The following is a 16,988-nucleotide window of genomic DNA, read 5'->3' as shown; positions in this document are numbered from 1 at the left end:
TTTCTTTTTGATTGAGGTCAGTAAGTTTCAGGCCTACAATACCCTGTCAGTGTTATTCCAGGCATTAATATTTCATTCATTGTGATTAAATTTGATAAGAAAGCCAATTTATTGGGATAAAATCAGGGTTGGGATTAACTGCGATTGACAGAAAGACAGTGAAAGTACAGATATCCTGACCACAACAATGTAACTGCTTCAGCGATCAGATCATACTCAGAGAAGACACCATATTTTATCAAGAGTATTTACAATGTGACCCTTGGGCAAAATGAGTTATTTGCACAATCTGGCTTTTTTTGGGTGGTGGATGGGGGTTATTCTACCAAAAGATTGCTTAAAATTCATACTCAAGAGCATGATTGAAATTTTTACTTTTAAAATCCTGTAACATTCATGGCTTCTTCACTAAATTTTTTATTTAAATGTAAGAGCTGGATATAATAAAAATATGAACTGTTTTGATCACTAATCAGTTCATTGTTTTCTTACCACATAATATTGCAATTCACTTTTGTTTGCCGTATGGCGAAGTGATTTGATTTCTAAACCTGCGACCATTTATGAGCTGATTTGTGATGGGGATACATCTTGCATTTGCTTCCAACAGGTCATTTCCATATCACAAGCTTCTGAGTGGCACTTTTGCACACACAGCAAAATAAATCAATCTACCTTGTACGTAAATGCAATAGCCAACATTAAAAGAAAGTAGTACTATCTGCAGAAGGGAATAAAGTATGGCAGGATCCATGCACACATGATCTAGTTCCTCAATTATTCTTTCTATTAAGGTTACCAGCAATTCAGAGTAATGGTTTGCATCTTATCTTCTTCTGGCTTTGTAGAAGTACATCACATGCTACATGGGTTAGAGGCTCCCTTAACGCTAAACAAAGTTCATTCAAACCGACTGAATCATTCACAGGATGAACACTTATGTTGAGATGAGCTCTCTGTGGAAACGGAAACAAAAGTCACTTTTAATACATCTTCCCAAGTATGCATCATTGAAAATGAGCAAATTACAGTATAATCCCCCAAATAGACCGTAAATACATTTCCATGAATGCTCCAAAGAAGTGAATACGGGAAATAGTTTTGGGGCGATAGAAACTCATTCACTCCATCCCAGCACTAATCAAATGTGTGCTGACGACACATTCCAAGAGAAGGTTAAAAGTTGTTTGCCATGACTCATTGAATGAATGTTAAGATATGGAAGTCAGACTTACACTGTGAATGACTCATTAACTTATTAATTGCTCCATCGCCTTTATTCCACATCTCTGATACCCCCATCTCTGTTACCCGAGCTCCTTGGTAATGTTTTCCAGAGCTTCATACTCAAGAGATGCAGGAAGGACTCAGTAGATCAGGCAGCATTCATGGGTAGAAATGGTCAGTCAATCATTCAGGTTTGGACCCTTTATCGCGCCAATAAAATCCCGCAGAGTTAACTAGCCTCTTCTACCCATGATGTTGCCTGACCCATTGAGTCCTTCCAGCCTCTTTTTTTTCACTCAAGATTCCAGCATCTGCAGTGTATGCTTCTCTTTGATAAACAAGTTGAACATCATTACCGAGAGCAAGATGTGCTATTTTTATTTAGTTTTTGATGTGGGTAAAATACATTATCAGACTGCAATAAGCTTTTATTTTGGACAAAATATTTATGGAATGGAAGTATAATCAGAAAAAGGTTAGGTTTTAAATATTTGTTTAATTTATTAGAAGAATATTTATGATCATCAGGCTGAAAGTCTCACTTTTATGGTAATAGTCACAAATCATCATTTCCAAAAATCACACAGTGGTACATTTTGTAGGAACTCATCATCTAGCCCTATCTTGGACAATAACGAGCTAAAACTTCCATTTTAACACGAAGGTGTTCCAAAATTATCACAGTTACACAAACTTTGGTAAATATTTGAATATGATACCTTCTTAAAATTTGCTTTCAAATTCTTTTGAATGAGAACATTTTCGTCTATTTACTCTTTCTTCTGTGCTACAGGGTATGAAAAATCATTGATTCCAGTAAAATTGAAACCACAATTTATGCCAACTAACAATGAGCTGCGTTACTCTTGCTCCCATTAAACCTCCTGGCAAATGATCTCCAGCAGCCTCCGTCAGCTTCAGCGTGCTCATCTCATCAAAAGGGGAGCAACAGGGTATGTTCCGCATTTATCGCCAGACCCCGTCCTTCTCTGGGATATGCTTAGTGGAGTTTACATTCATTGCTCAAGTCATGCCAGTCCAGTCGATTTGGACTTGCCACTCAGTGGCAGGATGAGGTCAATGATTAGGAAAGGGGATCCAATCTGCTAAATTTCCATCTTAATATATCCCACAGGTTATAGGGATGCCCCTACTTATAGGGGTAAGTATATTGCATTCTGTGAATGATGCATGTACACTGCTGAATGTACCTTCAATAATTAAATCTACAGCATCACTGAATGACAGGTCACTCTTGGGAGTCAATTCTACTTGGGCAGCATTGGAATCATTTAAAACAGCTGCACTGAAAACCTTTGCGTTAGAGGGTAATACTTCCAACAGGCCTCTCACAATACTACTTCTATCTCTGTGGCAAGAGGAAGACACATTAATCACAAACCTTAATGACCAAAATTAGATTATTAAAGCTTGTCAAAAAAGAGAAAGTGCTCCATTTTCCTGCCACATTTCTTAGATTCAACGAAAACACAGATTAATTGCCAAGACCTAGATTCTGGATGTAATTTTTTTTTAAAACGACAACAATGTGAAATTTCAGTACAAAACAACAGAATTAAAAATGCAGGAGAATAAACTGGTCTGAAATTAGATGTAGCAATTGCAGAATAAATTGTTGAATTTCACATCAGGGTAGGATACAGCTGTTAGATATCTGGGGGAATTTTAAGCCAGTTTCAGGCAGGTAGATAATGGGGCATGAATTAAGGCACTGCCTAATTTAATCAATTCAGCCTCGAGCAATTGTAGCTCTCAATCACCACATCTGTCCAACGAGTCAGCTGCCTATGTAAAGCAGGCAGTTGGCTGACAGGTATCAGTTGCACACTGACAATCAGGAGTGAGATTGTTGGGGGAGATTTCCTAAGATGGCAACACAACCTGTGTGGACAATAGTAACAAAGTAGGAGCAGAAATCCCTAACAGTCCAACACCAATTAACAACACCAAACACAGCCTTTGCGGAGAACAATTAGATTTCTCAACTTCTGAGAATGGCTTGTAACTTTTTTGAGATTGAGATAAACTGTTAGAAACTCAAGACAATGATCCACAGCAAGCATCACTGGTGAAATTAAGTGAACTTAATGAAGGGTCTGTGAATATTTCAGTTTGCTTATGGCTGATGCTCAAAGCTTAGGAAGATCCACTGCGCTGTCCCAGGAAATAAAGGAACTTTTTGGACAAAACGGAGCCAATGGAAGAAGTACAAAAGTTTTCCTGCAACGTACAAAAAAAGGAAAACAAAAATACAAAAAAATCAGCGTAAATTAAGAACACTAATTTGAGAAAACCTTTTTAAAATTCCTAAAAAATTTTGACAATCTTCCCATCTTTTTTTTTCACCCACCTACTAACCCCGCACATCTTCAGAAAGTGGGAGGCATCCAAAGCACCCGGAGGAAACCCACGCAGACACAGGGAGAATGTGCAAACTCCTTACGGTCCGTGTCAGATTTGAACCGAAGTTGCTGGCACTGCAATATTATTGTTCCAACTGCCACGCTACACGCTAACTGGGACACGCCTTCTAACTTTAATTAAAATTTTAAGTCCACTTTTAGCTATGATGACAGATGTTTCCAGTGAATAATTTGTGGATTATCCAATGACCTTTTATTTTCCTAATGAAAATCTGATACAGTGATTTTTCTCTCATTGTTGATGAGTGGATTGAAATACTACACAGTAATTAGCTCAAGAGTCACGTCTGGCAGAGTTGACTGTTCTTTTCTCCTTGTGTCTGAAAAATCAAGAATTCAAGACCCAACCTGGGGACATGAGCACACATTATCTGGAAGAACGCAACCCAATGTCATGGCTGTAATTACCCCTTAGTCAATGATACTAAACAAAAAAAGTTGCTGACCATCATCACACTGAAGTACACAGAAGCTTGGTGAGCACTTCAAACATAGTTTATTAGCTCCAAAGTACTTTCAGAAGTCTTCGAAGAAAAGTGAAAGAAATAAAGGCATTAAAAACAAAATATAATTGCTCTTCAGAATTTTATGTTCAGTTTCCAAACATCACATCCCAAGAATATTACAATATTACAATTCTGCAGTAAGAATTGAATAAAAAGTTCCTTGAAAGGCAGAAAGTTGTCGGTCTTTAAAATAATTATTTTAGGATTTTGGAAGGGATCACATGGAGAGAGAAAAAAAATCTTCTAATTGAAGGGTGGCTGAAATAACTACAGAATCAGTGTCAGGCTGTTCCAGATAAATGTTTAGGATGGGACAGTTAGCGCAACACTAATGACCTGGGTTCAAATCTGCTGCTGTCTGTGGGGAGTTTGTAGGTTCTCCCAGCTCTGTTTGGGTTTTCCTCTGGGTTCTCCGGTTTCAAACACATGCAGGGTTTGTAGGTTAATTTGGTGTTTTGTGGCAGCATGGGCTCATGGGCTGGAAGGGCCTGTTACCATGCTGGATCTCTAAACTATACGATAATTAAATATTTAATGGAAAATGGTGATACAAGTACAGAGCTCTCTCTCTCTCGCTTTCACCTCAAAGGGACCGCAGACGCTGTTCAAATGGTTTTTTTTAAATCAAAGATCAATGCAAATTTTCCAGCTAGGAAAGTGGACAGATGCAGAGCTAATGTGATTGGAGGAAATTAAGAAAATGCCACTTGCACCTTCACATTCTGAATGTCTTGACTAAATAAATTTGCTGGATCTCAGCACATCAATGTAAATCTCAGAAAAGATGCAAAAATTGGAACTGTCAATTTATGGTGCAAGAACTAAAATTATATGGAACGTCAGAAGGAAGGAAAGAAAGAAAAAAGTAGGCTTTCTGTCACATCTGTCTTTCAAGGGAAGCATTACACTCAGAAGCCAAATATGCAGGCAAAAGCTTTCAAATGAATTTATTAACACAAAACCCTTTACAGAAGCAAACAGTCACAGAAAATGCAATAAATATAAAAGAGCTAGATAGGAGTCTTCAAGGTTTCCTGTCCCTCTTCCTTCAAGTTTCAGGTCAAAAGAGAATGTCTTGGAGAGGGTGGGGGTTGAAATGCTTCTTCCATCATCTCCACCACAACATTTTGATAACGAAAGCCACCTCTCACCAGAAGGTTTATGCTATTTTTTTTCTTTACTGCAGTATCTTAGTCATATATATACATTTTTCTTTGTTGTCCTTTTGAAGAAACAAAGTACAATTTTAACCATCTAAACAATGGAGAATGGCACAATGGTTTGTGACAGCCATATCTTTCCGTCTACAATTTTCACATTTGGCCGGCAGCCTGTTTTGACACTTGGCAACTATTGGAAAATACACTTTTCTGTCTGCCATCAAACTAACAAGAATGAACATAAATTATTCCTGATGCACATCCTAAAATACTTTCCAGGAATCGAAGCACCTCAGCTCTTGTCGATAAATAGTTTGCAGTAACTAAATGGCAGAATCCAAACCACACGCAGGTCAAAGTAATATTGCAGCTGTGGAACTCCTGAGCCCCGTTTAATCTGTTCAATAACATGAAATCTATTCTAAAGCTGTATTATTCTGTATTTATTCCTTTGCATACCTAACAGGACAACATTTTTATTACTTTCTTGTATACCATGCAACAACATTAAGCCATGATTTGAAGAGTAAGGATTATTAAACATTCAAAAGATATGGATGAATTAAGCAAATGATTTCAGAAAAGCAGTTACATTTTGAAGTCGTGTACACTGAAAAAAGCAAACATGATTCACAGATAATGTCAAAGTCCAGAAGGCTTTAGGTGACTTTGGGGAGAAAAGGAGAGTATTAATAATTCCTCACTTAAACATTAAACCAATTGGAAATGATTATCAAGACCAAATATTGCATTGCTTGGAAGGGTATTTGTCGAAAATAAAATTTTAAATTGATGCAATTAATGTGAATACTGCAATAACCTATGAGCACTTGAAGCACGAATGAACACTAACAACAGGCTAGCAAAGATCATTTCTGAGACTTCTATAATTCTAAATTATGAATTTCATGATATATGAAAACCAATCCCAAACAGGGTGAAGACATATTGGAACAATCCTTCTGGCAACACCCATCTTCCCACTCCCCAGATCAAAAGACTTTGATCTAATTCAGTTTCATCCAAAGCTACCTATCCACTTGATGTCCGTTTAGGGTTTTCATATTGAAAAAGTGCTCTGATCTTTTCAGTTTGAGAAAAATCGTAAATGTCAAAACGTTTGTGAACATGTTAATTTTCAGATAATAGGAAGGATCTACAAAATTCTAAAAGGGTTAGGCAGAAACAAGCACATGCTAGTCCTGCACAAACACTAAAGTGTGAATGTACTTCCCCTACTCATGCCTCCAACTTTAAGTGCCTCTGCATGCTCTTGAACATGGAAGGATACTAATTGGAGGTTATAGACAAGCACAACAAAACTACCCAAAAATATTTAGACTCAGGACATTCAGAATCAGATTAGAATTCATCATCCTCAATAAATATAGTGTACATCTAAATAGAAATGCAGCAGTAATGCACATTAATCCTGGATCACTATACCTTGAGAAAAACAATACAATTAACATTTTAAAAGACAGGACTGAATGCTGTGGAAACCAACCAAGTAAAATTAATCAAACACTTTACTGAACCTCACTTCTTGCAATGCTGTGTCTGGGGAAATGCCATGTATGGAATTAAATTCGGCCAGCATTAGGAAATGGCATCATACAGAGCTTTCAGCATCCACTGAGATATTTTGGTTTGATTATTCATCTTTTACAAACTTAATTTTTTTGTCAAATTCTAAGTTATATTGGTCACCGCCCTTTCAATCTAACAGGCCTGTTGGACCAAACATCAGTAGCATTGAACATTTTAGAGTTACGTTAATATATTACCTTCTGCCTCTGATATTCATGCATTGATATCAAGAGAAAGAATTTTGGAGCCACATTATAAAGTGCTGAACTAATTACACTGGACAACAGAGATTTTGCTTCCTGAAGACTTTTGGGTCTATTTTAAGGATTTTTGGTTGCTGATCATGAAATGTTCCTATCGTGTACTTTTCTTTCAGATATTTTTGTGATTTCCTGACATATTTTTAATGTTTTAAACGTACAAAACCATGAAGTGCCACACGTCATTTTACATTAATTTTCTGTAATTCGCACTTGGACTTTTTCCCTGCTGAACTTGGTGCCATCAGTGACGAGCATGGTGAAAGGTTTCACCGGGACTCTGCCATCACTGGAATCCATCACTGCTGGCCGACTATTGTTGGACATCGACATGAGTTGCGCTAACCAATGCTCTGATGTTTGTTGGGAAAAGTACTGAATCTTCATGAACTTCAGAAATGTGTGTAGATTTGGAGAATTAGTCTTGTAACGGGGTGCAGAACAACAAGACACTTGAGTGAAATATCTACTGCATATATCGGATCGCAATTGTTCTTCTTTCTACCTTTCTTTTTCAGCACAGTACAAGACTCTTCAATTGCATGACCCAGAAAGTAGAGATTGAAGCATCTATTTTCATTTTGGAAATTCTGAAGATATATAATAGGTTCTATTCCAAATAATCCTCAATAATCAGGTTTCCATTAAGAAACGGGAACTAAACTTTAGATATTTTACAAGTGCAATACTGGAAAACAAAAAGCACCACGTAACTAATAATGTAATGGTTGATGATAACAAGGCTGGATTACCCCAAAATGTAGCTGCATCAGATTTAAATGTTCAGTCAATAATAACAGAGGGGAGAACATGACAACACCAAATCTCTACTACAGCTCAGAAAGGGATATTGCAGAAAAGTTCATAATAGCTAATGGACACAAAGATTCATGTGAAAGCACATTCATTCAGAGGCTGATTCTTTTTCAGTACAGTTCCATCAAAACCAAAGGATTTACAACTGGCAGTTGGGTTGAAGGACCACAAGTTCCATTGTGGTACTTTTTTGTTGTCTCTTGTTTGATTTTTCAGAGATGGAAGCCATCATCAGCTTGTTTTCTTCCCAACTGCCCACAATATATCCACACATGACGCAAAAGAACACAGAATACTAGGTGCTGAATCCCAATATAAAAGCTATTGCTCGGATGTACCATGGTTATGAAGGCAGCAGTTAAGAAAAGCAAAAGGAATTTGATAATGAAAGATGTGCATCTGAGCTACCCGAGGAAGTGGCCAGTTCTTCAAGAAACATGGCTGGGATGTTCCATCCAATTTACAGCAACCAACTTCAAAACTTAATTTTATCTACAATTACCATTCCATCAAATAGAGCAATCACACTAAATATTGCTGCTCATTTAAAGGGCATTGAATACATAATATGAAGAGATTGGCATGGTTACAATAAAATCCAATTGTTTCACACCAGTGGATACATTAAAATGGATTAAATCCACTTATGGTGTGGGGTTCGGCTTTTCTTTTGCTCTTACTATTATTGCATTTGCAAATGCAATCATTTTACATTTTTTAAACCGAATAAAACCACTGAAGGAGACAAGCAAGAAGACGAGTCAATTAACCCTTCTCTTCCCTTTAAAGAGTCATTTAAATACTGTACAGGTGCTTAACCTTTTATCCAGGGTTCCAAAAAATGGCAACCTCCAAAAACTGGCATTTTTTTTTCAGTTGATGACATCTGATCATCAAAGATGGAGTTTGGTGACCGTCACTCAACTCCCGCCTATCCTGTCAGGTTCCATGTTGCTAATTACTGGTATCAAAACTTTATAAGTACCCTACCCATCGAGTATGACCCTCGCTTTGGAATATCCCGTGTCATTCCACTACTTTATAAGTGCATCCAAATCACCATATACTGACGTCCATCCAGCATCACGGTCCTTTCAGTCGGCCCAGCAGCGGCTCAATGTGGATCAATGGCCGTCGTCACTACCAATAATCCTCCACGCAGCTGAAACCACTGTACCAGTGCAGGCACAGCGGTGCAGGGTGTGGGGGGGGGTGGGGGGGGGGAGAGAGAGAGATGGCAGCGTGACTTGGATATCGGGTGGATGAGGGGGAGAGATGGCAGCGCAACTCGGGTGGGTGAGGGGAGGAGAGATGGCAGCATAACTTGGGCAGGCAAGGGATCAGGAGATACAGCAATGTGACTCAGGCAGGCAGGCTTAAAGGGACTGCCATTTTAAAATGATTCCAAAATCCGGAAGATTCTGAACCACGGCAGCTGTCCTGTACTGACGATCCCAGATAAAAGGTTAGGAACCTGTAGTATAAAAAGCCAAATAAATCAGTGGATGAGAAGTCATTGGATATTCAAATTTGGATGCAATAACATCCAAGCCTCAATACGCATCAGGTAAAAGACATCCAGCTACTGCACCTTCTAGTGATACAGTGTCTGACAGAGATCAATCGATCTCCATTTTACATTAGAATTCAAGACAAGAAAATATTTGGTGATATGGAACAGTTTATTCGACTAATTTCTAAGTTCTGAAGTATTAAACGTGGTTCCTGATTCCAAAACACAAATCACAGAGAGTCAACAGAATGGTAAAGTCACGATAAGCCAAAACAATTATTGATTTTGGTACAAAAAATATCCATGATAAAAGAACTGTTGATAAAAATGACTATGTAAAGTGGTAGAAAAACAAGACTTGTTAACCTAGAGAGAGAAATGTATCGTAACTTTTGAATTTTAAACTGAAGAACCACAACCTATGGTCGTATTTGCACAAGTTTTCATATTCATGTGATTTAGTTTGCAAAGTGATTATTAAATTTTGTAAGCAGGGAATACTTATAAACTCAGTTTCTGAGATGATATTTAAAGTATATGTAGTTATAATAGGCTAATTGGAACTAGTTTATTTTTATGGCACCTCCCTTCCCTAACCTCACAAATCACCTCAAAGTGTGATTTTCCCTGAGCAACATTTATCCCTTACAAAGCCATCTTCTGGGTGAGATTGGCATGCTTGGTACACTACTTTTCTCTCATTTTTGATTCGCTGAAGTCAGGTGAGTAAATCCACAAGAGAATGTATGGACCGTTCCTGTCACCCAATCACAACACAAGACGGCACATTTCTCAAGCCTGGTCACGTGGAATCTTCCCAGATGTTTCCTGAAAATGACAGCCGCTGTCTCAAAAAATTTAGTCATTGGTTTCTCAGGATATCCTGACTCGGTGCCTTCTTAGCAGCAAAAACTTGAGTCCATACTCTGCAGTTAAATAAGAGGATCTGTTGAGTTCAATACACAAACATGCTGGAGAAACTCAGGAGGTTACACACCATACACAGGACGGGAAAAAGCTTAAACCTTTGCTTCCTGTGGATGCTGAGTGACCTGGCTTGTTTTTCCAGCACGCTTGTACAATCCACACTGACCTTTTTAAATGTAGACATACAGCACGGTAACAGGCCATTTCAGCCCACGAGTCCGTGCCACCTAATTTACACCCAATTAACCCCCGGTACGTTTCGAATGGTGGGAGGAAACCGGAGCCCCTGTGGAAAGCCGACGCAAACACAGGGAGAATGTGCAAACTCCTTACAGACAGCGTGGGATTCGGACCCCAGTCCTGATCACTGGCCCTGTAAAGGTGTTACGCTAACCACTACGCCAACCGTGCCTTGTTGCACGCTTCTCCGTCTCATCCGTCCAGCACACCCCATTTCTTCTCCTTCAATTACATTGTCTGCTTTCCCTTAAATATTCATAAATTTTTCACTTCTTTGACCCATTTTTGCTTCACTGTTGTTAAAATCCTCAAGAACAAATTACATGAATTTGATGTTGGGAGGTTTTATTAATAGTTTCCTCCCAAATTTAAAAAAACTTCCAATTTTCATTACCTATTCTCCTATTCAACTGCATTTTGGTTCTGAATAGTTCTAGTATCTATCCTAACAAGTCCCGTATTATATTGAGAGGAAAGTTTTTCCCGACATTGCGTTACATCACTTTGTCTGTCCTCTCATTGTTTTAACAACCTAATATATTGTTTTATCTTTGCTTCCTTAAGATTATTTATTCTCACTTTTCTTTCAAGTGAAAGACATCAGAAAATGAGAGGAGTAAGCCATTCAGAGCCTCACACTTTCCCCCATTCGACGTGATAATGACTGATCAGTCCCAGACCTCACCTCCTGAGCTAGTTCGCCAGAGCCATCAATTCCCTGATCTATCTAAAGATTATCTACTTCCTCTTTAAATACTCTCAGTGATCTCGTCTCCACAGTTCTCCAAGGTAGAAAATTCCAGAGCTTCACCAGTCCCCTGCACCACTGTTTTAGATAAACATCCCCATCTTATAACTATGTCTTCTTTTCCAAATTTGCTCAAGACTAGAAATATCTCGACATCTTCCCTGTCATGGCCTCTAAAGATCTTACACATTTTAAGATCACCCCTCGTTTGGCAGTCAAAATTTTCATGAGAAAGTATAAGTTTGGGGTTGAAGCAGTGATCGGTGCTGGTTTGGGATCTGCGTCTCTTGCACAGTCTCTGAAATTTGACCATTCGCTTCAAAATCAGATTGCAATGCGCAGCTGCTGCTGGCTGCACCCTTTGCATGGTGACAAGGAAATCTCAAAATCTTGGCAACAATTCTGGTGTGGTGCATGGCGTGAGGCCAACTTCCAATCCACTAATTGCAGGGAATAAGAGGGAAAGTAAGGTAATGCAGGAGCAAAGGAGGTAAGATATGCTTTACTTGGTGTTTTGCCCACCATCTCCAAGTCTTAAATGGAGGATTCAAGTAACCAATGTCGATCGAGTCTTGCAATAATTTTTAATATTAGCATTTCGGGGATGAAGGAAATTCAGAAATGTAGATTTGTGCCTTGTTTGATAAAATATGCCAAACAGTCTGATTGTTTCTTTACTTACGTCGACATTCTTTGCAGCATTTGCCTGGTCTATACACTGGACGAAAATCCGATGAGCAGTTTAGAGGGGGGCATGAAACTCGTCTGCACTCAATGGCTCCATTCTGAATTGGGAGAAAAGGTACACATGAAGATATTACTTAATGATTCATACCAGTCTATCCAATGAGTATTATAAACCACTCAAGCTACTCTATGTAAAAGATTAACACAATTAGCAATAAACCCTCTGGGGAAAACAGTAAATATGTGGAAGGGATTGTTAGAAATTTATTTTTGCTCTCCCAGCTCACCCCAATGTTCCTTGCCACTAACATTTCCTGCCAATATCACTAATTTCCTTCTGTTCAAATAAAATATACCTCAACAGGCCATCGACACAAGAGTCAATAAATAACTTGACAGCAATGGCATGAAAAGAACAGAAAGGCAGAAATGACAGCAGAAAATGCTGGAAGTATTCAACAGATCAGGTAGTATCTGTGCAGTGAGAAGCAAAATGCAACAAATGCAGAGCGAATGTAGGTTCATGATCTGGATGGCTTTGTGGCGAGGTTTGGGGACGATACAAAGACAGGTGATGGGTTGGGTTGTGTTGAGGAAGCAGAGAGTCTGCAGAGGGACTTGGATAGGTTGGCAAACAGAATACAGCTCCGTGCCCTTTGGTAGAAGGAATAAAGGCATAGATTATTTTCCAAATGGGGATAAAATTCAGAAGGCAGAGGTCTGAAGGGAGTCAGCAATCAGGAAGGCAAATGCAATGTTAGCATTCATTTCGAGAGGATAAGTATATAAAAGCAGGGATGTAATGCTGAGGCTTCAGAAGGCTTTGTTCAGACCACATTGGTCTATTATGAGCAGTTCTGGGCCTCAGATCTAAGGAAAGATGTGTGGTGCTGGAGAGGGTCCAGAGGAGGTTTGCAAGTTTGATCCTGTAGATGAGAGAATTAATATATATATATGAGAAGATTTTGATGGCTCTGGACCTAAATGATGAAACCTACCGAATGTTGAAAGGACCAGAGGGCACAGCCTTAGAATAAAAGAATGTGCCTTTAAAACAGAAATGAGGAGCCAGAGAATGGTGAATCTGGAATCACTGAAACAGATTGCTGTGTAGGCTGACATTGGGTGTCTATAAAGAGGAGGTAGCAGGTTCGATCAGTAAAGACGTTAAAGGTTACGGGGAGAAGGCAGAAGAATGGGGTAGAGAGGAAAAACATCGCCTGTGATTCAAATGGTGGAGAAAACTAGATGGGCTAAAGGCCTGATTCTGCTCCTTCGTCTGATGGTCGGCACCCACATCCTTGTCAAGGGATATGGAAAATGGCCAACTGTCTTTAACTGGGCAAGGAAATGTAATATTTATGCAGCTTCTGGTCTGAGTTAAATTCTCTCTGGATGCCTCACTCTTGATGGGGTAAATCATACAGAATCACTGCTGTTCAATCCACACAAAGAGTACATGGCAAATTAGAGTTTGGGCCTGTTCAGGCCACTCCGAGCAATGGCTCCAGGAACCACTGACCTTGCAGGTGCAGTTTTTGCACTTTTCAACCCATGATTCCATGCTGCGGTGCACGTCCCTATTCACCTGGCAGGTCTTCTCACAGTAACAGTTGTCCATCTCATTCATTCTGGCCTCAGCATAGTTTAACTATAATAGGAAGATAATAGCAAATTTATATCAAATCAATGTTAAAATAAAAGATATGAAGCTGATTCATGACAGCATTTATGGTCCATATTAGTATCCTCCATTTGAAATGATCCAAAACCTGACATTATACTCAGCAAGCAACTTGAGTGTCAGTCTTTGTACCTGCAGTCATTTATTCACAAAAAGTGTTCACTCTGATCGAGACTACCCTTTAGAACTGCCTAGTTTTCTGCTCCTACTATAGTACTAAACCACCTTTGATCAATTCTTCTAAAGATATAAAGATAACAGTCATATCTTTAGCCGATCCTTCTTTTCCACCTTATCCTTAATCTATCCACATTCTTTGCTGAAGTTGACCACACCAAACTCATTCAATTCCTTTCTGCAGTCATTCAGGTGGGCGAGACTGCACACTTCCCAATCCAGTCATGGCTCGAGAGGCATCAGTCAATAGTTTTTATTCCCACATCAACAGTTGACACTGGGATCCTACTTATGATCCATCGTTGGCCCCCAACCTTGGGGAATATCAGCAGTTGTACCCTACCGTCCTATTTAACAACTTTATAAGATTAACTTAAAATAGCATCTATCCGAGATGTGGTTCATCTGTGAGAACATTGCCTGATGCGGCTCCGTTTCATTATTGGCTGAAGACTCTCAAGTGGAGTTTTGAGACTTTTCTTGTCACCAAATAATTGGAGGTCACGGTTGTCAAAGCAAGTCCCACACTTCTAAACACATTCTTTGAGTAAACAAAGAGTAGCTGGAGGAACTCAGCAGGTCAGGCAGCGTCCATGGATAGAAATGACCAGTCAAATTTTCGGGTGGGGGCCATTTGTCAGAACTGAAGTCTTTCGTCTCGATAAAGGGTCTCAGATTAAAACTATGGGCGACTTTCTTATCCACGGATGCTGCCTGACCCACTATTCTCTCTGTTTCCTCGATTCCAGCACCTGCCGTGTGGTTTTTATATTATTTAAATAGTTGCCCCTAAATTACTTGTTGGATTTATTGGAAGATTGTATTTATTGTTCCTGGCATTTTCATGTTGGTCCACCCTGTGGATTTTACTGAAGATTATATGATGTGTCTTCCCTACCATTCACCCACCCCCAACATGATACAATAAGGTGAGGAGACATGTCACACAAGAGGGTTGGAGATCTAGATCAGCGATTAAAGAGGAAAGCTTGTATTGAAAATGGCCAGTATTTCTGCCTTTTCTACAAAGAGCAATTTAAAATTAGATAGCTATGTAAAAATCTGAAAAAAAAATTAAAATAAATGCTGAAAATACCCAGTTAATCCACCAGCATCAATGGAAAGAGAAATCAAATTTGTGTTTCAGGTTAATAACCTTTCTTTTCTGAAATACATAGATTTGCATTGGCTAAATCTGCAATCATGCAAACACAATAAGATTTTTTAAAGATATACAGCACAGTAACGGGTCATTTCGTCCCACAAGCCCATGCCGCCCAATTACATCCAATTGACCTACAAGCCCCAGTACATTTCAAATGGTGGGAGAAAACCAGAGTCCCTGGGGGAAACCCACACAGACACGGGGAGAACATTACATTACAGATAGCATGGGATTCGAAGCCAAATCCCAATCACTGGCACTGAAACAGCATTGCACTAATCATTGTGCTAACCATACTGTTCTATAAATTACACAGACATTTATTTACCTTTGTAGTCGGAGATATATATCTATATATATATATATCCAAACCCAAATGTCTTTTCACAAAAGGCCAAGTGTTTCTAGTATTTTGTATTTTTTTTTTATTTCAGTATTTGTATTTTATTCCTGAACCGCTGATGCAAATTTCTGAGAACTTTCCAGAACTCATCCCCATTTGGTAGCTCAACCCATCAGAAGGCAGAACAGGAGTGACAGTGCTTTGTGATCTGCCTCAAAGTCTGTTCCATCCCCGCAATGGAAGTGAAGTTTGGAAATAAAAGTAAAAACACAATGTTGGAAAAACTCGGCAGATCAAACAGTGTACTTCATATGGCACAGATAAAGATGCTTAACCAATGTTTCGCACCTGAGCCCTTCATCAAGAATGAGCAAAATGTAGGCAGGTGTCTGAATAAAATGGCAGATGGGGGGGGAGGAACACAGTCCCAATGGCAGGAAGTATTTGGTGAATGAGGAAGGGGGGCACACCAGCAAACCTGAGGGGGGTGGCTCTGTGAATGGAGAAAGGGATGGAGACTGGAGGAAAGGAGGCAGAGGGATGGGGAAGAGAGGGAGAACGGAGAGTAGTCTAGGAGAAAGCAGAGAAGTTGGTGTTAATGCTCTCTGGTTGGAAGGGTGCCTAGATGAAATATTAGGTTAGCTCCTTCAATTTACGGGTGGCCTTGGTTTGGCAGTGCACAAGGCCTTAGACAGACATATCAGTGCAGGAGTGAGGCACAGAATTGGAATGGTTGGCCGCTGGGGCGGACAGAACGAAGGTACTCAGCGAAGCGATCTCCCAGCCTGCATTTAGTCTCTCCAATGTAGAGAAGGCCATAACGGATGCAAATTCACAAGCAAAGCATTGCTTCACTTGGTAAGATTGTTTGGAGCATCAAATGATAGTGAGGGAGGAGATGTGGGTACATGTGTGGCATTTCCTGCAGTGAGAGGAGAAGGTGCCAAAAAGGAAGGGATGTGTGGATAAGGGAGTCATGGAGTGAGTGGTCCCGATGGAAGGTGAGGTGGGGTGGGGTAGAGGAGAGAGGAAGATGTGTCTGGAGGTGAGATCGTGTTGCAGGTGATGGAAATTGCAGAAGATAATATACTGGATACGAAAGGGAATCCTGTTTTTTTTGTGTCTAGGGGTAAAGGGGGCCAGGACATTTGGATATTTGAAGTCTCACTGATTCATATGTTTTGGGAATGTCCTAAATTAGGAAGATATTGGCAGAATATTTTTTCATTCTTTATTTATATGATTAAATTAGGTCCATGCCCTTTAACTGCTCTGTTAGGTTTATCGCACAAACCAGATCAACTTTTATCAGCACCTCAAGAGAAAGTTTTAGCTTTGAGCACATTGCTAGCCAGGCGGGACGAGTTGTTTGAATGAAGTAGAAAGATGAACGCTCACCGACTCATGCACAGTGGTTACATGATGTAATGACGTATTTAAGTTCAGAGAAAATTAGGTATAAAATTAAAGATAAAAAGTTTCAATTTGAAAAGGTTTTGGG

The 16,988-nt window shown here is 39.4% G+C and overlaps 1 protein-coding gene across 1 annotated transcript in view; it reads right to left on the bottom strand.

The window, feature by feature from the left end:
* Positions 1-4,158: 4,158 nt before the first annotated feature.
* The window catches only part of LOC138746651 (protein kinase C-binding protein NELL1-like), a 73,484-nt gene continuing 60,654 nt past the window's right edge, over positions 4,159-16,988 (bottom strand). Inside the window, exons 3-5 of the mRNA XM_069904942.1 lie at positions 13,641-13,769; positions 12,114-12,216; positions 4,159-5,399 (exon numbers count right to left, since the gene is read on the bottom strand). Of these exons, the coding sequence (XP_069761043.1) occupies positions 5,368-5,399; positions 12,114-12,216; positions 13,641-13,769 (264 nt within the window). The 3' untranslated portion in view covers positions 4,159-5,367. The remainder of the gene's footprint in view (positions 5,400-12,113; positions 12,217-13,640; positions 13,770-16,988) is intronic.

The sequence above is a fragment of the Narcine bancroftii genome, chromosome 1, assembly GCF_036971445.1.
Source record: "Narcine bancroftii isolate sNarBan1 chromosome 1, sNarBan1.hap1, whole genome shotgun sequence".
Taxonomy (NCBI): Eukaryota; Metazoa; Chordata; class Chondrichthyes; order Torpediniformes; family Narcinidae; genus Narcine; species Narcine bancroftii.
This window is presented reverse-complemented; position numbering and strand designations above follow the sequence as displayed.